The following is a 16,438-nucleotide window of genomic DNA, read 5'->3' as shown; positions in this document are numbered from 1 at the left end:
CATGCCCCACATCATATAAATTTCAAAAGCGATTTTACTAAACGTAGAAGCTCGGATTTGTAGCTTTGGCCAGAATCAAGTCTGGGAGGCAAAATCGATTTTCATTAATTTTCCCAAACATGTTGCAGAAGATTGAAATCACGTCTAGGAAGATGAAACGCGCGTTTATGGCTTCCCAACGTCAAACCAAACACACGCTACACTGCGTCATTACTCTGCGTATATTGAGTCTCATTTATAAAAGAGATATGTTCAATAAACAACTATTATTTTGTTATGTCATATTAAGAAAGTGAAATGATGTGACGGAAAACATGATTCGATAAAATTCAATTTCATTTATGGAAATGTTAACTAGTGTCCCGGCCGGATACCTAGTTAAGAAATTCCAATATAATAAAAATACATTAAAACTTGTGTAGCTAATGTTAGTAAAATATAAAAGTGGTATTTCCTAGCATACCTGTAGGACCCGTTTGGTGCGCATGATAGCATAGTGACAGGATATGATATAAAACAGGATAATGATAGGATATGATAACAGCAGGATAACAGTTATACTCAGTTATCATATCCTATGTTTGGTGCACACAGAATAACAAATATGATAACTATTATATTTTGTTTTTAATACATACTTGCTCATAATAATATGATAAGATATATAACATATTTAATTGACAAAATTACTCTTGTAAAACAATTGTTATTTTTTTTAAATTATTTTGTAATACTTTGAATTTTATAAATAAAAAATATAAATAAGTAATCAAATAACTTTATATAATTTAAAATAAAAATAATGAGAAAATAATCAAGTTTAATTTTTTATATGAATCATGATCAAATAAATAACTCAATAATATATACATGTTAGATAAGCCAAATAAATATATGATATATCTCATACGTAAATAATAAAATTACTATTGCAAAAGAATTATATTTAATTTTTATAAAATTTAAATTAATATCCCTATTTGTCAATTTTTTAATAATCATTTTACTTTAAAATATTGTAATTTTAGTAAAATTTTGATTTTTTAGAATATATAAATTACAAAATTACCCATATGAGAAAATCACATATATATTTAAAATTAATTATTTTATTATTTATATTTTATTAATTTTATTTTATGTATTTTAAAATATATTTTATAAAATAAATCAGTAATTTTTTTTTTCTTCTTATCCTATCCTGCTGGTAACCCAGCTCAAATTCATGATAAGAATTATAACTAGAGAGACAGGATAGGATAAGCTTCAGGATTAACTTATCATATCGTGCTGGATCACCAAACACTGGATTACGGCAGGATATGATACAGTTATCCTATCCTGTCTCTTATCATGTGCACCAAACGGACCCTTAATTTATATACATGAGTCAAATAATATACCACCAAATCATTGTTTAAAATGACAACACATTATCAGATAAATGTGTAAAAAAAACTATACACTAATAGTGCATACAAATTAAACTCTAAAATTGGGAGTTCACCGACAATGTATATAAATTAAGTGTCATGCTAACTTTTATATTAGAAATATCACTTTTTATATTTTACTGACTACACAAGTTTCAATGTATTTTTATTATATTGGGATTTCTTAACCGGTGCTCTGGCACTAGTTACCAATTTTCATAAATTAAATTCAATTTTATCCAATTTATATATACCCTTGCAGACACACTTGGACTCAAAATACGCAACGTAACGATGCGGTGTAATCCGCTGAGCAACCAAAATATTCTCTCACATTTTAGAAAGTGAACTATGTTCATACAGTAGACAGGGCCGGTTTTGGGTCAGGGCAACCAGACTCCCAGCCTAGGGCCTCCAAAATATTGGGGCCTCAATTTTATTTTTTTGGGTCCATCATTAATGTAATTGGTTAAGTATAATTTGTAACAAAAAATTTTCAACTAATCTAATTTGCTGCAACGGTAGTGTGCGTGGGTTCTGAGACTCCTACATGGAGAGGTCGTTAGTTTGACTCTCTCCTAAGTTATATTTTTGTTTTTTTTTTCCTTTTGTTAAGGAGTTTTTTTTTCTTTTGGTAAGGAGTTGCTTATCTTTTCCTTTTTTTTATATATATTTTATTTTAAGAGTCTTTTTATTAAAGAAATTAAGAAACTAAAGAAAAGTTGTGAATCCATTGAACATTTAGGTATTTTATTATTTATTTGATTTGTTGTGTAAATATTATTTTTATTTATTAATTATCTCTTAATTTTTTATTTATCGGTTCAATTTCAACGATGCAGAATATGATTTTTTTTTATGTTAGTTACACGGATAAATGATTATTTTTTATGTTTTTAATACTATTTACAATTTAAATAAAGGATGTTCTTTTAAAAAGAATTATATTTTGCGTAAAAAAAAATATTTTTTTTATTAGGTATTCATTTTTATTATTTGCCCTGGGCCTCCAAAATCTTGGAACCGGCCCTGACAGTAGATAGCGAGTGACAAATTTTTATGACTCAACGCCAACACCTCTACCACGTCTCCTGGTTGAAAATTTGGAAAAACAACATTGGCACCTTAGGAGGCGAACACTTATTTTATCTATTCGCTTTGTGGAATACGAACGCACCTCCTATATATAGCTTGTCCCACCACCTTCCCTCCATTTCTACAGTTTACAAAAAAAAAAAAAAAAACCTCCAAAAAGTCTCACACCCCAAAACGCGAAAAATACGTCCAAATCGAAAGATTCTTGGTCATTTGCGGTCATAATCAACAAACAAGTGAAGATCAAACTCGTTTAACATAAGGGAAGCCCACATTTCATCGTTTGATTTGTGTTTTTGCGTTTTTTTCTTGACTGGTACGTTTTGCTTCTTGGAGAGCGAATTGGGTATCAGGTGTTCGCAGCACATAAAGTGGACTATATGATGTTGAAGCTTTGTTTGATGATTTCCTGATTGAATTTTTATTTTTATTTTTTCATGTTTAGATATGAAAAATACATCTCAAGAGCATGACAAAGGCAAACGCCAACTACGACAAATGTATCTGTCAGGAGAACAAATGCGCTTGAGAATTATTATTTTTTCGCCTAAGAAGAACACACACATTCTTTTTGAGAGATATTTTTTTCAAAATAAGTTTGAACTAAAAACACAACAAATGAAAAATATCAAGCAAGTAAGGATAGAAAATCACCCAATGATTTTATTACTAGTTCAACACTGAGCCAAGTAACCATGTCTTACTACTAGAGAAAAGGTATCTACAAGACTCCAATATTTACATGATAATTTCTAATAAATTTAAATCTTTATAAATATATTTTACCAAATAACTTTTAACTAAAAAATAACTTTAGAATAAAAAAAAACAAAAATTACCAAACAACCTTAACTTTAATTTTAAAGCACTTACTTTTAACTTTGTTTTAAAAGTAACTTTTATACTATAAAAAAGCCGGGCCAAACAGATCCTAAGCACCAAATTCAATCAGAAGGATCAATTTTAATTCTCTTAAAACTCGTACATTTCGTATCTGACAGTACCTCAAATAGAATTACATTTGATCAAGGAAGTCTATGACAAGCCATAATTAACGTTTGAAATACTCTTCACTTAATTGTTATTGTTGTCTACAATAAATGCCATCAAGAATAGTTAAGAAATGTATTGTATTTTTTATATGAATAAAATTAAATGGCTTTAATTAACATCTTTAGTTAATTTTGCTCATAATTGAGTCCAAAGGGAGTATATTGAGTAGCTGATTCCATTGAGTGATTTAAATGAAGAGCTCTATATTGTATCCTTTGCTGCTATAAATTGTTTACAAACCCACCCTGAGTAAATTTTACTTACACAGACATTAGTAGAAAAATGTACTTAAACTAAAAATATCCTACAACAACAACCTACTGCTAATCCCAGATATTTGGCCGAATCTTGCATCATGTATTTTGGTGGAAAATTGGAAACTATCCCTAGTTGCTATGACACAGGTATATTATGACATCTTAAACATTCATATCCTACCTAAATCACTTCTTTTGGGTGATCATGAGACAAATAAAGGCCACAATTCGGGCAACTATACCATAAAAAATGAGAACAGCTAGACAAATAGGCCAATCACCGACATTATAACCGCTATTCATCAGTGAACTACAACGAGTTATCAGCCACACCCCAGTGTACCTGAAAAAAGGGAACTTTTAGTGAAATTTGTACCATCTTATTAAACTCTTTAAAGACTTAATAGGCAATGCAAGGTGAACAAAGGTACGGAAATTATCTCAATAATAAAATGTTACTGATAGGAATAGGAACTAGAAATAGATTGAAATATAAACTGAACTAGAAGGAGATGGCTCGTTACCACCAGAGAATAGCTCCTCTGTTATAGATTGAAATGTTAAAACTCTTTGAATATAACATAAATCAATTATTAGAAATACCAATCGTTCATTTATGAACTAACTTAGTTTCAAACTTTCAATTATATTACGTTGCTAACCAAACATTGAAGTTTATGCATTTGTATATACAGAAACATAATGAATGTCTGTGTAATTTCCTTTTTTTCCAGATGAAAATGCATGGATGCACTCACTCAGTAGTCAATACTGCATTGGAAAGAGAGGGAACAAGAAGTCACTAATTAAAACGGACCTTTCAGCATTTGCAATAATAAAGGCCTCCAAAGCCCAATTTGGGTAACACAACTTTATTAGGATCTTCATAAAGAGAGTATCTCTTGTCTGGTTTGCAATGAGAGTCATAACAACAGGGAGAAGCACTGCCCACTACAAGTGTCGAAAAAACAATACCCAAAAGAGGAAGAAAATAAAAAATGATTAAAGTGCAGTTGTTATCGGTAACCCCACGTAAGAAAATGTGTATAAATTGATATGATCCATACCAGCTGAGCAGGAGCAGGCTCAAAATAAATTGCTAATGCGTAAGCCATGCCAGTCACACAGTATACAAGGCATACCAAAACCGCATAATTACTTCCGAAGCTTGACCTTGGATTGCTAAAAAAGTAGAACATGGATAGATAAATGAGAGGTTTGATTATTGTACTGAAAAGATCAATTGTATCTTTGGACAAAAAATGAGCCAAATTGCTGATCCCTGATGCACTCTCTCTCCAGTATTGTAATTTATCCAGAGAAAATGATCTCAGAGCTGCAATCTTGGAAAGTAGAGCTGCATATATGCAATATAAATGAGGGGAGACACATATAGAAAGACTTTACCAATAAAAAAGTATATTAATTTTTTTTCTTCTTTCTAACAAGATTTTTAGAATTTTGGTCGTTTCTAACTCAACTCCACAGAAGCAACTTATAAGAATGGATGTCTGTGATAAGTATTTAAGCACTTGGGGAACCCTTCCTGAAAAGCTATCTATCAAGGGGGAAGAACCAAGTCACTTAAATACTCCACCGAACATCCCATCCTACCTATGAAGCACTGACACATACAAAAACATCAGACATGATACTAACGCGTAAACACTTGTCATAATTTGAAAGTAATGTGAACCACATGCGTCAGTATTGTGTCGGACACTGATATGTGTCAAACACAAGACACACCTTCAATCTAAAGTGTAGGTGCTATATAGCATACTACTCTTTGGGACTTGAGCACCGCTTAAAACTCAAGTCCCTACCATAGCTCCTCCCTTGAGAGCCGACACCCTGGAGGCTGCACTCTACAATGCTTTACTCTACCTTTTTTATCAGCCTTTCTGTAGGTAGCCCTTTTCGAGCCGTCAACAACCAACTCTCATACCAACAGATAAGTATCTAAACACTTGGAAACCTTTAAAGTGTTGATGCTATATAGCATACTGCTCTTTGGGACTTTGGGCACCACTTAAAACCCAAGTCCCTACCATAGCTCCTCCATTGAGAGCCGACGTCCTGGAGGTTGCAGTCAACAACGCTTTACTCTACCTTTTCAGTCAGCCTCTCTGTAGGTAGCCCTTTTCGAGCCGTCGAAAACCAACTCTCATACTAACTAATTCGTATCTAAGCACTTGGCAACCCTTCGTTAAAAGCTAGCTATGAAGGGGAAAGAACCAAGCCACTTAAATACTCCTTGAGTATCTCATACTACTCAATGTGGGACTTGGGCACCCCAAAATAGCCAAGTTCCCGTCAGTTTCTCACTTATAAACACTTTAAGAGACCATATTACATCCAATATGGAACTCATGAACACCTAGACTCCTAGAGCATTATTTGAGTGACCCAATAACAGGTGGCCCAACAGATCTGAGACAACCTCTAATACCATTTTAGAATCTGGGTTAGATCTAACCCAATCTCGCGAGGGATGTCTTCACCTTATAAACATTTTTTTTTCTGGCCATGATTTTTTTTATGGAAACCAAAAAAAGATGAATAATAATATAAAAACCACTCAAACTTCTTACAGGAATCTAAAATGAGATGTTCAATTAACTGAAGAAAGAAAAGAGTGGTTCAGTTTTAGTGTCTGAAAAAGGAGACTAATTCAATAGGGAGCTTTCAAACTTACAAACCGCAATGACAGTATATGTATATCCAAGAGACCCAAATGTTTCATCATTTACTTTAGTAAGAGTTCCCAAGATAGCACCGGCAACTAATAAAAGGAGATAGTCAACTGCTTGTGATTTTGCTTCTCGCAGCTGCTGCTTACCAACCCTGGAAGTAATGGACCAAGTTAATAAATAACCAATGTCATTCACAGTATGATTCATATGTACCAAGTCAAAATATAAACAACTCAATCTGTTCAAAATAAGATATTGAGGTGCGGATACATGTGATTTTACATTATATTTCTAAACTGGCCTCATGCAAAAGTATATTGGGCTTGAAACATGGACACTGTATGGGTCTACCTACCTCGAGTTGAAATCCAACTTGTTAATAGCAATTGAACTCTAGAGACCACTTGGTCATAAAGGCTCTTATACCATATTTAAGACCAAAATATTTCAACAACCAACTCATGAACTAACCATCTAAAAAGTTTAAGCTATTAGGTGAAGATACAAAAATGATTTTATATCATTTTTAACATTGATAAAGACTAGACTAACTCAAATATCATGTTTCATGATGAAAATTCTACACTATATCTTCACTTATTTATATGATATTTATATGAGATAAAATACATAGGCCAATATTTTAAATTTATTTATTGTCAAAACTCAGTTTTCTTTAAATGACAAATATTAGAAATTAGTTGTGAGTAATTATTTCTTATAGGAACCCAAAGCTGAGAAGCCTGATTACTAGAAATCGAGCCTTGTTAGTTAGTTGGGCTCCAAAGGGCAATTGTATCAATATTAAAACATAGGATTTCATACCGCCCAACGTAGTATCTATACTGCCGAGCTACACCAGGAGTTCTTCGGCCAGATAAGTCCTTAATCGTTAAGAAGGTTGCCTCGATATGATCTTTTCGCAACTGTACATTACTTTTCATATCCTCCCAAAACTCTCCGGCAAATGATTGATCAGAAGCTTCATCAGCAGTCTTTATTGCTTGATTTGCATTTGAGGAAGACGATGAAGCAGAAATTTCATCAGCATAATGAAGCATATCTGGTGGTACTGTGTAACCATTATGAAGCATCCATCTGACAGGTAGTTGTTGATAAGTCACAGTTTCACTTGGTTTCACTAAACCTTCCAAAATGTCAATAAAATGATCCGGAGGATTCACACGATCAGGAACAGGGATACCAATGCCAGCAAAGTATTCTTCTACTTTTTTTACAGGACCGTGATATGCAGTAAGGCCACCTTTTGCTAGAAATATTATATCATCAAACATTCTGAATAAAGTATAGCTGTATCACAACAAAAATAAAAAGTAAGATTTTAACTTTATGTTGGAATGGTTGAAGAACATTTTTATTGTAAGTTTTAATTACTTTGGATGTCCCTGAACTATTTGGAGATTTTTAAATAGGTTCATGAATTAAAAAATTGCTTGCTGAACTTGTCAATAAATTATAATCAGGTCCCTTAACTAAAAAAAATTAATTGGATCCTCGAACTTTTAATTAACATGTACTTGAGTCCCTAAATTTAGAAACCTAATTCAAAGTTATTTAAAAGTTTAGGGACCTAAATAAAGAAACAAGTTCTAGTAATTAATCACAAATTATTACAAATAGTTTAGGGAGTCCAGAGTATTTAAACATTTATTATACATAAGTTATGTTAAATACACCAGGTCGTTAGGCATGTATATTTGACCAAAACTAAATTGGGATTTGGGAGAGTGAGAGAGAGAGAGAGAGAGAGAGAGAGAGAGAGGGAGGGAGGGAGAGGGAGAGGGAGAGGGAGAGAGAGGTAACATTACCTAGGTTGGTGAAGCACCATGCAGATGTTTACCCCTTCAGCAGCTTCACGGCGAAGTGCTTTCAGCAGTAAAGTCGAAGATGCACTGTCTAGACCAGTTGTAGGCTCATCTAAGATTAACAATGAAGGCTCCATAACCATCTCCAACCCTACATTTACACGTTTTCGTTGCCCACCAGATATGCCTCGTCTCTCTACTGTCCCAACAAGGGAATCTCTTATTGCCTGGAGTCCCAAGGTTTCAATTACTCTTTCAACAATCAGAACCTTATCTGGTTTTGGCATGTCATCAGATAGTCTCCAGTAATAAGAAACAGACATTTAAATGAAATAACAATTAGAAAGGGGTAAAAACTCAAAATAATATACAGAATCAACAGAAAAATACAAACACTTTGTTGGAATACATGAAAAATATCTAATGAAAGTTTAGTTGTATCTTAGAGTAATTTAGAATATCTTAAATTATCTCTAAGGATTGGTTTTGAAATTTATTTTTGCTTCATTATTTGTTCCTTGTTTAATTAGAATTAGGAGAATTGTATTGGTTTGACATTCAATAGTCCAGTCTCTTCAAGAACATCTACAACATATTTCCTTTGTTAAATTACTAGACCATTCTTAGATTGAGCTATTTCAATACCCAAAAAGTAACAGATTTTAAAGGTCTTCAGTATGACACTAATGAGAGGGATGTTGTTTCAACTGATGTATGTCATTATGAACATTATCAATTATAACCATATCATTCACATAAACAATAAGATATCCATTTGATGATTCTAAAATAAGGATGTCCTAACTAAGAATGGAATAGCAAAATATTTCCTTTATGAGAGAGTACACTACAGACCCTATGCAATGAGCGAGACTAGTAGTTTTTTGTTGTGGAATTCACAACAACTGTTGTGAAAAATCAAGGTACAAGATAAATCTTTTGAGTTTCTGTATATATACAAGGATGATGGATAACTTTAGACATGAGAGACATTTTTTAAGGTTATGGAAGGATTTATTTGAATGTCTCCAATGCCAATTATAGTTGTGAATAGGGAAAAAGGTGGATACTTAGTTGTGAATTAAATAGAAAATAGTTACAAAGGAAAATAAAAGGAAACAATAGAAATAAAAGGAGAAAATGCAAAATAAGTATGTGCAAATTAAGTTATGCACAGAATGTGAGGTACCTGCATCTTGCACTGAAACGAAGATTTTCCTCCACTGTCAAGTTCCCATGCACAATATCATCTTGTGGCACATATCCAATAATTTTCTGATAACAGTGAATGGATTCAGGTTTTCCATTGACTAGAATTGAGCCTGTCATAGTGCACCCTCTTATTTTCCCTGCCAGGGCAGAAAGAAATGTAGTTTTTCCAGCTCCTGAGGGACCCATCACAGCTGAAACTCGACCAGGCATGATTTTACCTGTCACGCACCTCAGTACATGTTTTCTTTTCCCTTTCAAAGTAAGAGTTAAATCTTTGAAAGCTACCTCGATCTCAGGCCTTGATCTAATCTCTTCACCTTCAGCGGCCATTGAAATCACTCCTGAGAAGGTTAAGTTATTTTGTTTCTCTTGTTGAGCTTTCTCTTTCTCAATCTGACCATAAGCATACCTTAAAATTTGGCTTTGTGTATGTAACTGTTTTCCCTTTGGCATCTGCTTTTTAATATTTTTGTCCCCAATTTTTAGATTGAATCCTTCATTACTAGCAGGGTCATTCTCAAAGGAATTCATCATTTTAGTAAGGTTGCTAGGTTCCTTTGTTTGGCCTTTTGTGGCTGCAGATGACTGTTCTGGAGGTACAGCAACTTGCTCCCCTTGCTTTGCTGATTTTTTGCGAGAAAAAGTGCGTACTAGCTGATCTTGCAATCCCAGCTTATTCCTTTTAGCAGCTTCTTTTGCCATCTTCCACCTTTCTCGAGCTTGTACGGTTTCTCTTACCTGTCTTGCTGCAGCTTCTCTGGATTTAGCTTTCCTTCTTTCTCGTGTAGCAAGAACTTGATCAGAACAGTTATAAATGATGATCAGGACAGTACTCAATGCAACCTACAAGGGGAAATTAATGATGCCAAATATGATAAACTAGAAATAGAGAGAATGAATGCTTGGCAAATATTTCAAATTACTTCATGCCCTTTCATAGCATATGCATAAATAAGAAAACCAAGTAAACTTTTTGGGACATTTTTCTGCTGATCTACTGTGTTTCTTCATATGCTATTATGGGACAAGACAGCAGAGTTTGAGCAAAGAATAGAAAGGAACAAAAAGAATGAAAAATCTGTATTTGAGAAAAACCACAAAATCTGTGCAGTCAGACCATCAAGAATAATCATTCAAAAAGTAAATTGCAATAAAACCCCTGATAGAACATGAAAGGAAAAAGTAAAGTTGAATGGAAGTCTTTCAAATTGCCTAACCAATGAAGAAAATTTAAAGAGAAAAAGATCTAAAGCAATCATGATTTCATCCAATGCTACATCGTATTCTACTTACAATAAGCAGAGCGCCATAAGCATGCATATTTTGCGTTGCGGTGTTTGGATTACATTGGCTGAACTTGGAGCATACTGCAAAAATGAACAATACAAACTAAGCTTCTGAATAATATCCTCTAGTGTGTAAACGAGATAGGAAAATTAAATTCAGTAACAGATAGATACTTTTTTTTACATCTAACTCATTTTATCATGTCAACTATGCTGTGATGTATTCACCCCCAAGGGATAAAGTTAAAATATTAAATATGAGGTCTTATTTTTCAGTCAGTAAAATTTACGGTAAGTTGTCAACTAGATACCTGAGTTTTTTTTTTCTCCTTAAGATTTACAACCTGACACATATATAGTTCTTTCTAACTGTCAAAAAATGAGGTTTGTACCTAAAGAAACTCTATTTTTTGTATTTTCTCAAAACATTTCCATTTAAATTTTTCATGAGCATTGGGTGGAGAGCAGGGAATTTAGAGAAAGGCAGAGGATAGATCCTAAAATGGTTGCTAAAGAAATAGAAAGACAGGGCATAAATTTATAAATTATAATAATTAGAAAATATTACAAACTTTATCAAGCACAAATTAAGGATGCAATGATGGCATAAATTAACCAAATAAACAAAGCTACAATATATGCAACAGCAGAAAAAGACTTACGGTTCTGATGAGTAGAACCCATCCTGCAGTAATATCTGAAATTGAAAAGGCATAATGAGTAAGAATGTTGAGCAATCAATATGAGTTTGGTTGTGATGGACATGAAAAGTATTAGTGCATAATAATGGAGTTTTGGAGAGCATTATCTTGTGAGTTGTGACAAAAGAATTTTAGACAATTTAGACAGTAACAAAAGTAGGAATGGAATAAATCAATACCCACGATCGCAAGAAACTTTACGTGTTGTAGTTGGGCAGTATGATCCGGGAGAACAGAATATATCACTACTGTTTATCACACCAGACCAAATATCAGCACCGCCGCAAGTATGATCTGGTTCTCCCTGAGGTATCTGGTAACTATATCTGCAAATTCGTTTTTACTTCTTAGGAATGAAACTTAGACAACAATGAATAAAAATTAACATTTAGGTGGAGCTTACGGTTCACATAGTCCAGTGTCGCTGTTCAGTTTTGCAAGTGGACAATAAGAACCTAGTGGGCAAGCTTCACTCAGAGGAAAATGAGAAAGGTTAAAAAGTTATACTTGAGCAGAAAATTTTCATCCACAATAGATAATTTGAGATATTAAATGAAATAAAATTTGCTTTCTGTAGAATATGGAATTTAGCATGATGACTAACATAAGAAAAACAGCAGGGGAAAACACGCACACTTTTCAAACTTTTTTATAAAAAAAAAAATAGTCAAACACTAATCATGAACACATATAATGTCTCTATTATAGGGGCTCATTCATGACCATTGTACTAATAGACTCTAACTTGCATGCACTATTATATGGTCACAGTCATTTCTTGTCACATATAATTTATGCTAGTTCAAACTTAAAATCCCAAAAAATGCAACAAATTTTGTTTGTAATCCATTTTCCTTTGATTTCAAAAGTTTATACTTTTTTCAGGCTAATTTTTTCTTAACAAATATCATCCTCTTCACAACTCGGATTATTCTTCACATCATTTTAAGTAGTCATACATTTCTAGGAATCATTTTTACATGCAACCAGTTTGATTTGTCAAAAAAAAAGTTTGATTAACAAGGTATATGTGTATCTTGATACATGCAATTATTTGGGGCATACATATCTCATATTAACAACATGATGAAGGATCCATGCCTATTTTCTCAAATTTTTACATATATATTATGCGTTAAAGCTGGAATAAGAATATAATTAATTGATCAAAAGACCGAAACATTGGAAGAGATCACATATGTAAGGAGTATCTGACAGATACATGCATCAACAAGAAAATAAAAAAAGTAGCATAATCTCCACCTTAATTCCTAATTCTAAGTAACATTTCAAGAGGTGTCACATACTTACGTATCATACAAGTCAGTCCTTGAGGACAAAAAAAACCCTCGCAACAAGGTTGACAGTTGTTGGTTCTCTTTGGAATTTCCTTTAATTCCTTTTTTAGGTCAATATTCTCGCCCGTACTACAACCCCATCCAGGTTCACAACCATCAACCCACGAGGTCAAATTGCAATTCTTATTAGGTTCTACATAATTGTCAGATGATGCTCCCTGTACCACGAAACCATGGAAGTAGTACCTTATTTCAGCTGCAGTACATATACGATCCCTGAAATCTCCTGTCAATCAAAACATTATATTCAGGAAATAGTATAAAATGAATGATATAGATAGTCCTCAAGAGGAAAAAATATACAAGATAAGAACAATGCAAGATTCAACTATTTGATAGATTTCCTCAGCCAACAAGTTTCCAATGCCTCAATTACACTAAAGAGCGACTTTGGCACCACACAGTGGATAAAAAAAAAAAACAATATCAAGAAAGTCTGGTGATGTTGGGCAGGTCAGTGACAAATTTCATGCAACATGAGGATTGTGACTTCCTTGTAATATAAGGATAACGGTAAATGTTATAAACAACCAGTATATTAAATTATGTTCTTAACACATAATGGATGCATTTCTGTTTGTGTGAGTTACAACTTGCAATTGAAAAATTAAACTCTACACACTATTGAGCTGTAATCCCAATGGAAGAACTTGAACTATTTTTTCTTATCTATCACCTTCCGAGGTCCAAAGACAGCCTATTAAATAATAGTCATAAATTTTGTGCAAAGGGTCCTAATACTATTTTATTAAAAAAAACAAAAATAATCATTTATGTGCCTTCAGCTAAAAACTCAAACATTTAGGACAGTTGATTTTCTGCTCCTGTTCTTCTAAATGGAAAGTTGAATTTTAACACAAAATATGGAGAACTAATGGGTTTTAACGCAAGGGATTGCTAAACATACAACCTATTTATGAGCTTCCGCCTAACAACAGCTTAGAATTTTGAGTTCAACTTTTTCAGATGCTAAAATGTCAATATGAGAGCTAGTACCTTTTTTCTTAACACATGAATCGACGAAATCCAACTTTCCTGTAAAATCAAAAGCTTCCTCCCAATCTTTTTTCCTGAAAGAAAGTAAGAAGTATGATCAACAAAGAAAATGGATACTTCAAAATGGTTGTTTCAATGCAGTTCTCAACAAGTGTCTGTCATGTTGGATACTCTAGTATGCTGCGTACCACAAATTTCCCCCCAATTGTTATATTATAACAATGAGTTAGGGATATAATGTTGGAAAATCTAGTATGATGCATACTAGAATTTATTTTTATTCCCAATTATTATATTATAATAATGACTTTAGGGTACAGTGTCTACAATAAGTTATATCTACATATGTAGCACATAGCACCGAAACTTCAGATTGAAGACATTTTAAGGGTATACACAACACTAAGCATCAATACGTATGATTACATTCAATCCCTCCCATTACCTCAAACTATTAGCGGTATCTACGAGTTGGTAACAGTGTCATGTAAGGGTGTGACTATGCTTAGTCTGAAGTAAATAAGCTAAGGTTTATGTATTTTATTTTTTTTCCCTGCTTTTTTTCTCGGAAACAATACACAGTATACAAATGTTTAGTTTTTTGGCTAAAGATATACAAAATATTTACCTATTTTCTCAAGAAACAATAAACTATCAGTACCAAATTACCAATGTCGTGTCTGGTGTCTGTGATTCATATATACTAACATAGTTTACAAATGTGCATGTGTTATGATTAAGACTATGCTTAGTGTTGTCAAGTATACAATCTAAGGTTTATCTATTTTTGTGTTAATCATATCAAATTATCAACCTTATGTGAAAAATGAATAATAGTAAATACCTAGGGAAATGTTATTGAAATAGTAAACAAGTAATGAATAATAAGACTCACACATCCTTAATGCAGAAACCTAAACTGGATTTAATATCCTTATTCAAAAGAACAGCGATATTTTGAAGTTCCTTGTAGATTTCATCGGTGTAAAAGGAAGGGGCAAAAGTTTCGGCAGAATGAATTGTAGGTAACAGAGTGAAGGAGAAGAAGAAAAAGAGAGGAATGAAGGTAACATAGTTCCTCATTTTTCATAATTTGGCACCGTAAAATCGAGGATCGTTTGAAGAAAACCATGCCATGAAGATGATGAATTGATGAAAAATGCGAGAGAAAGTGATTCAAGGAAAATGTGGAAAGAGGTTTGCCTTGGTTTTTGGATGAAGAAATGGGCGAGAGAAATGGATGCCTAGATTCAAGGATTTGCATTCTTTCCTGACTCTCTCTTTCTTTGGTTGCTTGCTTTTCAATTTCAATTTCTACCTTCGAGCAAAGAAAGTGATGACACTTGGCCTGCGTTTTTTTTTTTTTTTTTTTTTTTTGTAGAGAGGCCTGCGTTTTTATCTATAACAATATATAAAGGGGATAAGGGAGTTTGGGCTGGATTTTTTTTGGTCCATTTTGCCCTTCACTATCATTTGAAATACCAATAATACCCTTGATTTTTTTTTAGTAGCAACAAAAATCTTTTATTAACAAACTAACCATAACATAAGACACTTTTTTTTAGTAGCAAAAGTCTTTTATTAAAAAACTCATTATAACATCAAGCATTTTTTTTTACATAAGTTAGACACAGGCAGGCGCGGAACGCGCTTGCCTGGCCCGCTAGTAAGAGAGAATGAGAAACCACATTTTTCTTTTTATAATTTATCCTTAACCACACATCCTTCAGTGTAATTTTACTTAATGACAAAAAAAATATAAAAAATATAAATACAATATAAAATAATCTATATCATTATATAAATAAAGAGATATTTGCGTGAACTTTTCATAACTAGAAACAAGATGACACCTGAATTTGGAATCAATAAATTTGATGGAATGTCAAGTTCTAAATCTTCGTCGTTGTCATCTCCAATTTCTCCATCGCCAACACCCAAAACTCATTTAGAAAACAATCTTCTTTGTTCAACGTCTGCACTCGAAGCACCACCGAGAAGCCTCATGTTTTTACTCAATGTTAAAACTTCACAAAAATTTCAAAGAACCGAAGAATTTTAATAGTAGCATGAACAACTTCTGGTCTTGTACCTTTGGGTATTACTGGTAGAATTTGTCTAAAATTTCCGCCAAAAACAACAACTTTTCCACCGAAGGGAATGTGTTTATTTTTTTCATCAACGGACTTGAGAATATCTTTTAAAGTTCGATCATCAGCTTCGAAACAATGTTTGTGCATCATTGGTGCTTCATCCCATATAATGAGGCATGAGCTTTGCTTTTTTGTATTAATAATGCCAAAGGGCTTTTAGGAACTATGGTACATGTTGAAAACTCGTCAGCATTTAGAGGAATAAAAAACCTTGAATGTGTTGTTCTACCGCAAGGTATAAGCAATGCAGCGATCCCACTTGACGCAACTGTTAAAACTATCTCACCTTTTGAGTGTAATGCGGCTGACATGACCCTCCAGATAAATGTCTTCCTTGTACCGCCATAAACATAAAGAAAAAACACATCAGCT

At 33.1% G+C, this 16,438-nt stretch overlaps 1 protein-coding gene across 2 annotated transcripts; it reads right to left on the bottom strand.

Moving 5' to 3' along the window:
* Nucleotides 1-3,764: 3,764 nt before the first annotated feature.
* On the bottom strand, nucleotides 3,765-15,287 carry LOC123923034 (putative white-brown complex homolog protein 30). Of its 2 annotated transcripts, XM_045975689.1 has the most exons (14): nucleotides 14,809-15,287; nucleotides 13,914-13,987; nucleotides 12,871-13,143; nucleotides 11,963-12,026; nucleotides 11,739-11,885; nucleotides 11,521-11,555; nucleotides 10,866-10,939; nucleotides 9,550-10,415; nucleotides 8,364-8,660; nucleotides 7,360-7,845; nucleotides 6,537-6,685; nucleotides 4,906-5,195; nucleotides 4,656-4,789; nucleotides 3,765-4,181 (listed from the first exon to the last, which is right to left on the bottom strand). In XM_045975689.1, exons 1-14 carry the CDS (start codon nucleotides 14,994-14,996, stop codon nucleotides 4,025-4,027), a joined length of 3,234 nt encoding a protein of 1,077 aa, XP_045831645.1. In that variant the 5' UTR covers nucleotides 14,997-15,287; the 3' UTR covers nucleotides 3,765-4,024. The 2 variants fall into 2 exon arrangements, 1 of the variants encoding a protein (XP_045831645.1); XR_006814258.1 differs by lacking the exon at nucleotides 3,765-4,181 and having other exon boundaries at nucleotides 4,661-4,789; nucleotides 4,906-5,020; nucleotides 14,809-15,259.
* Nucleotides 15,288-16,438: the final 1,151 nt, after the last annotated feature.

This window comes from Trifolium pratense, linkage group LG1 (genome assembly GCF_020283565.1).
Source record: "Trifolium pratense cultivar HEN17-A07 linkage group LG1, ARS_RC_1.1, whole genome shotgun sequence".
Lineage (NCBI taxonomy): Eukaryota > Viridiplantae > Streptophyta > Magnoliopsida > Fabales > Fabaceae > Trifolium > Trifolium pratense.
Note: the sequence above shows the minus strand (reverse complement) of the source record. Positions and strands in the feature narration are given on the sequence as shown.

Bases quoted from the DNA above. Each gene is read 5' to 3' on its own strand.
- LOC123923034 (XM_045975689.1), bottom strand. From the start codon at position 14,996: ATGAGGAACTATGTTACCTTCATTCCTCTCTTTTTCTTCTTCTCCTTC. The intron at 11,556-11,738 runs GTATTGATTTAT...TTTCAATTTCAG, and splicing joins AAAGTTTCTTGCGATCGTGG to ATATTACTGCAGGATGGGTT. The intron at 5,196-6,536 runs GTAAGTTTGAAA...GCATATATGCAG, and splicing joins ATATACTGTCATTGCGGTTT to CTCTACTTTCCAAGATTGCA.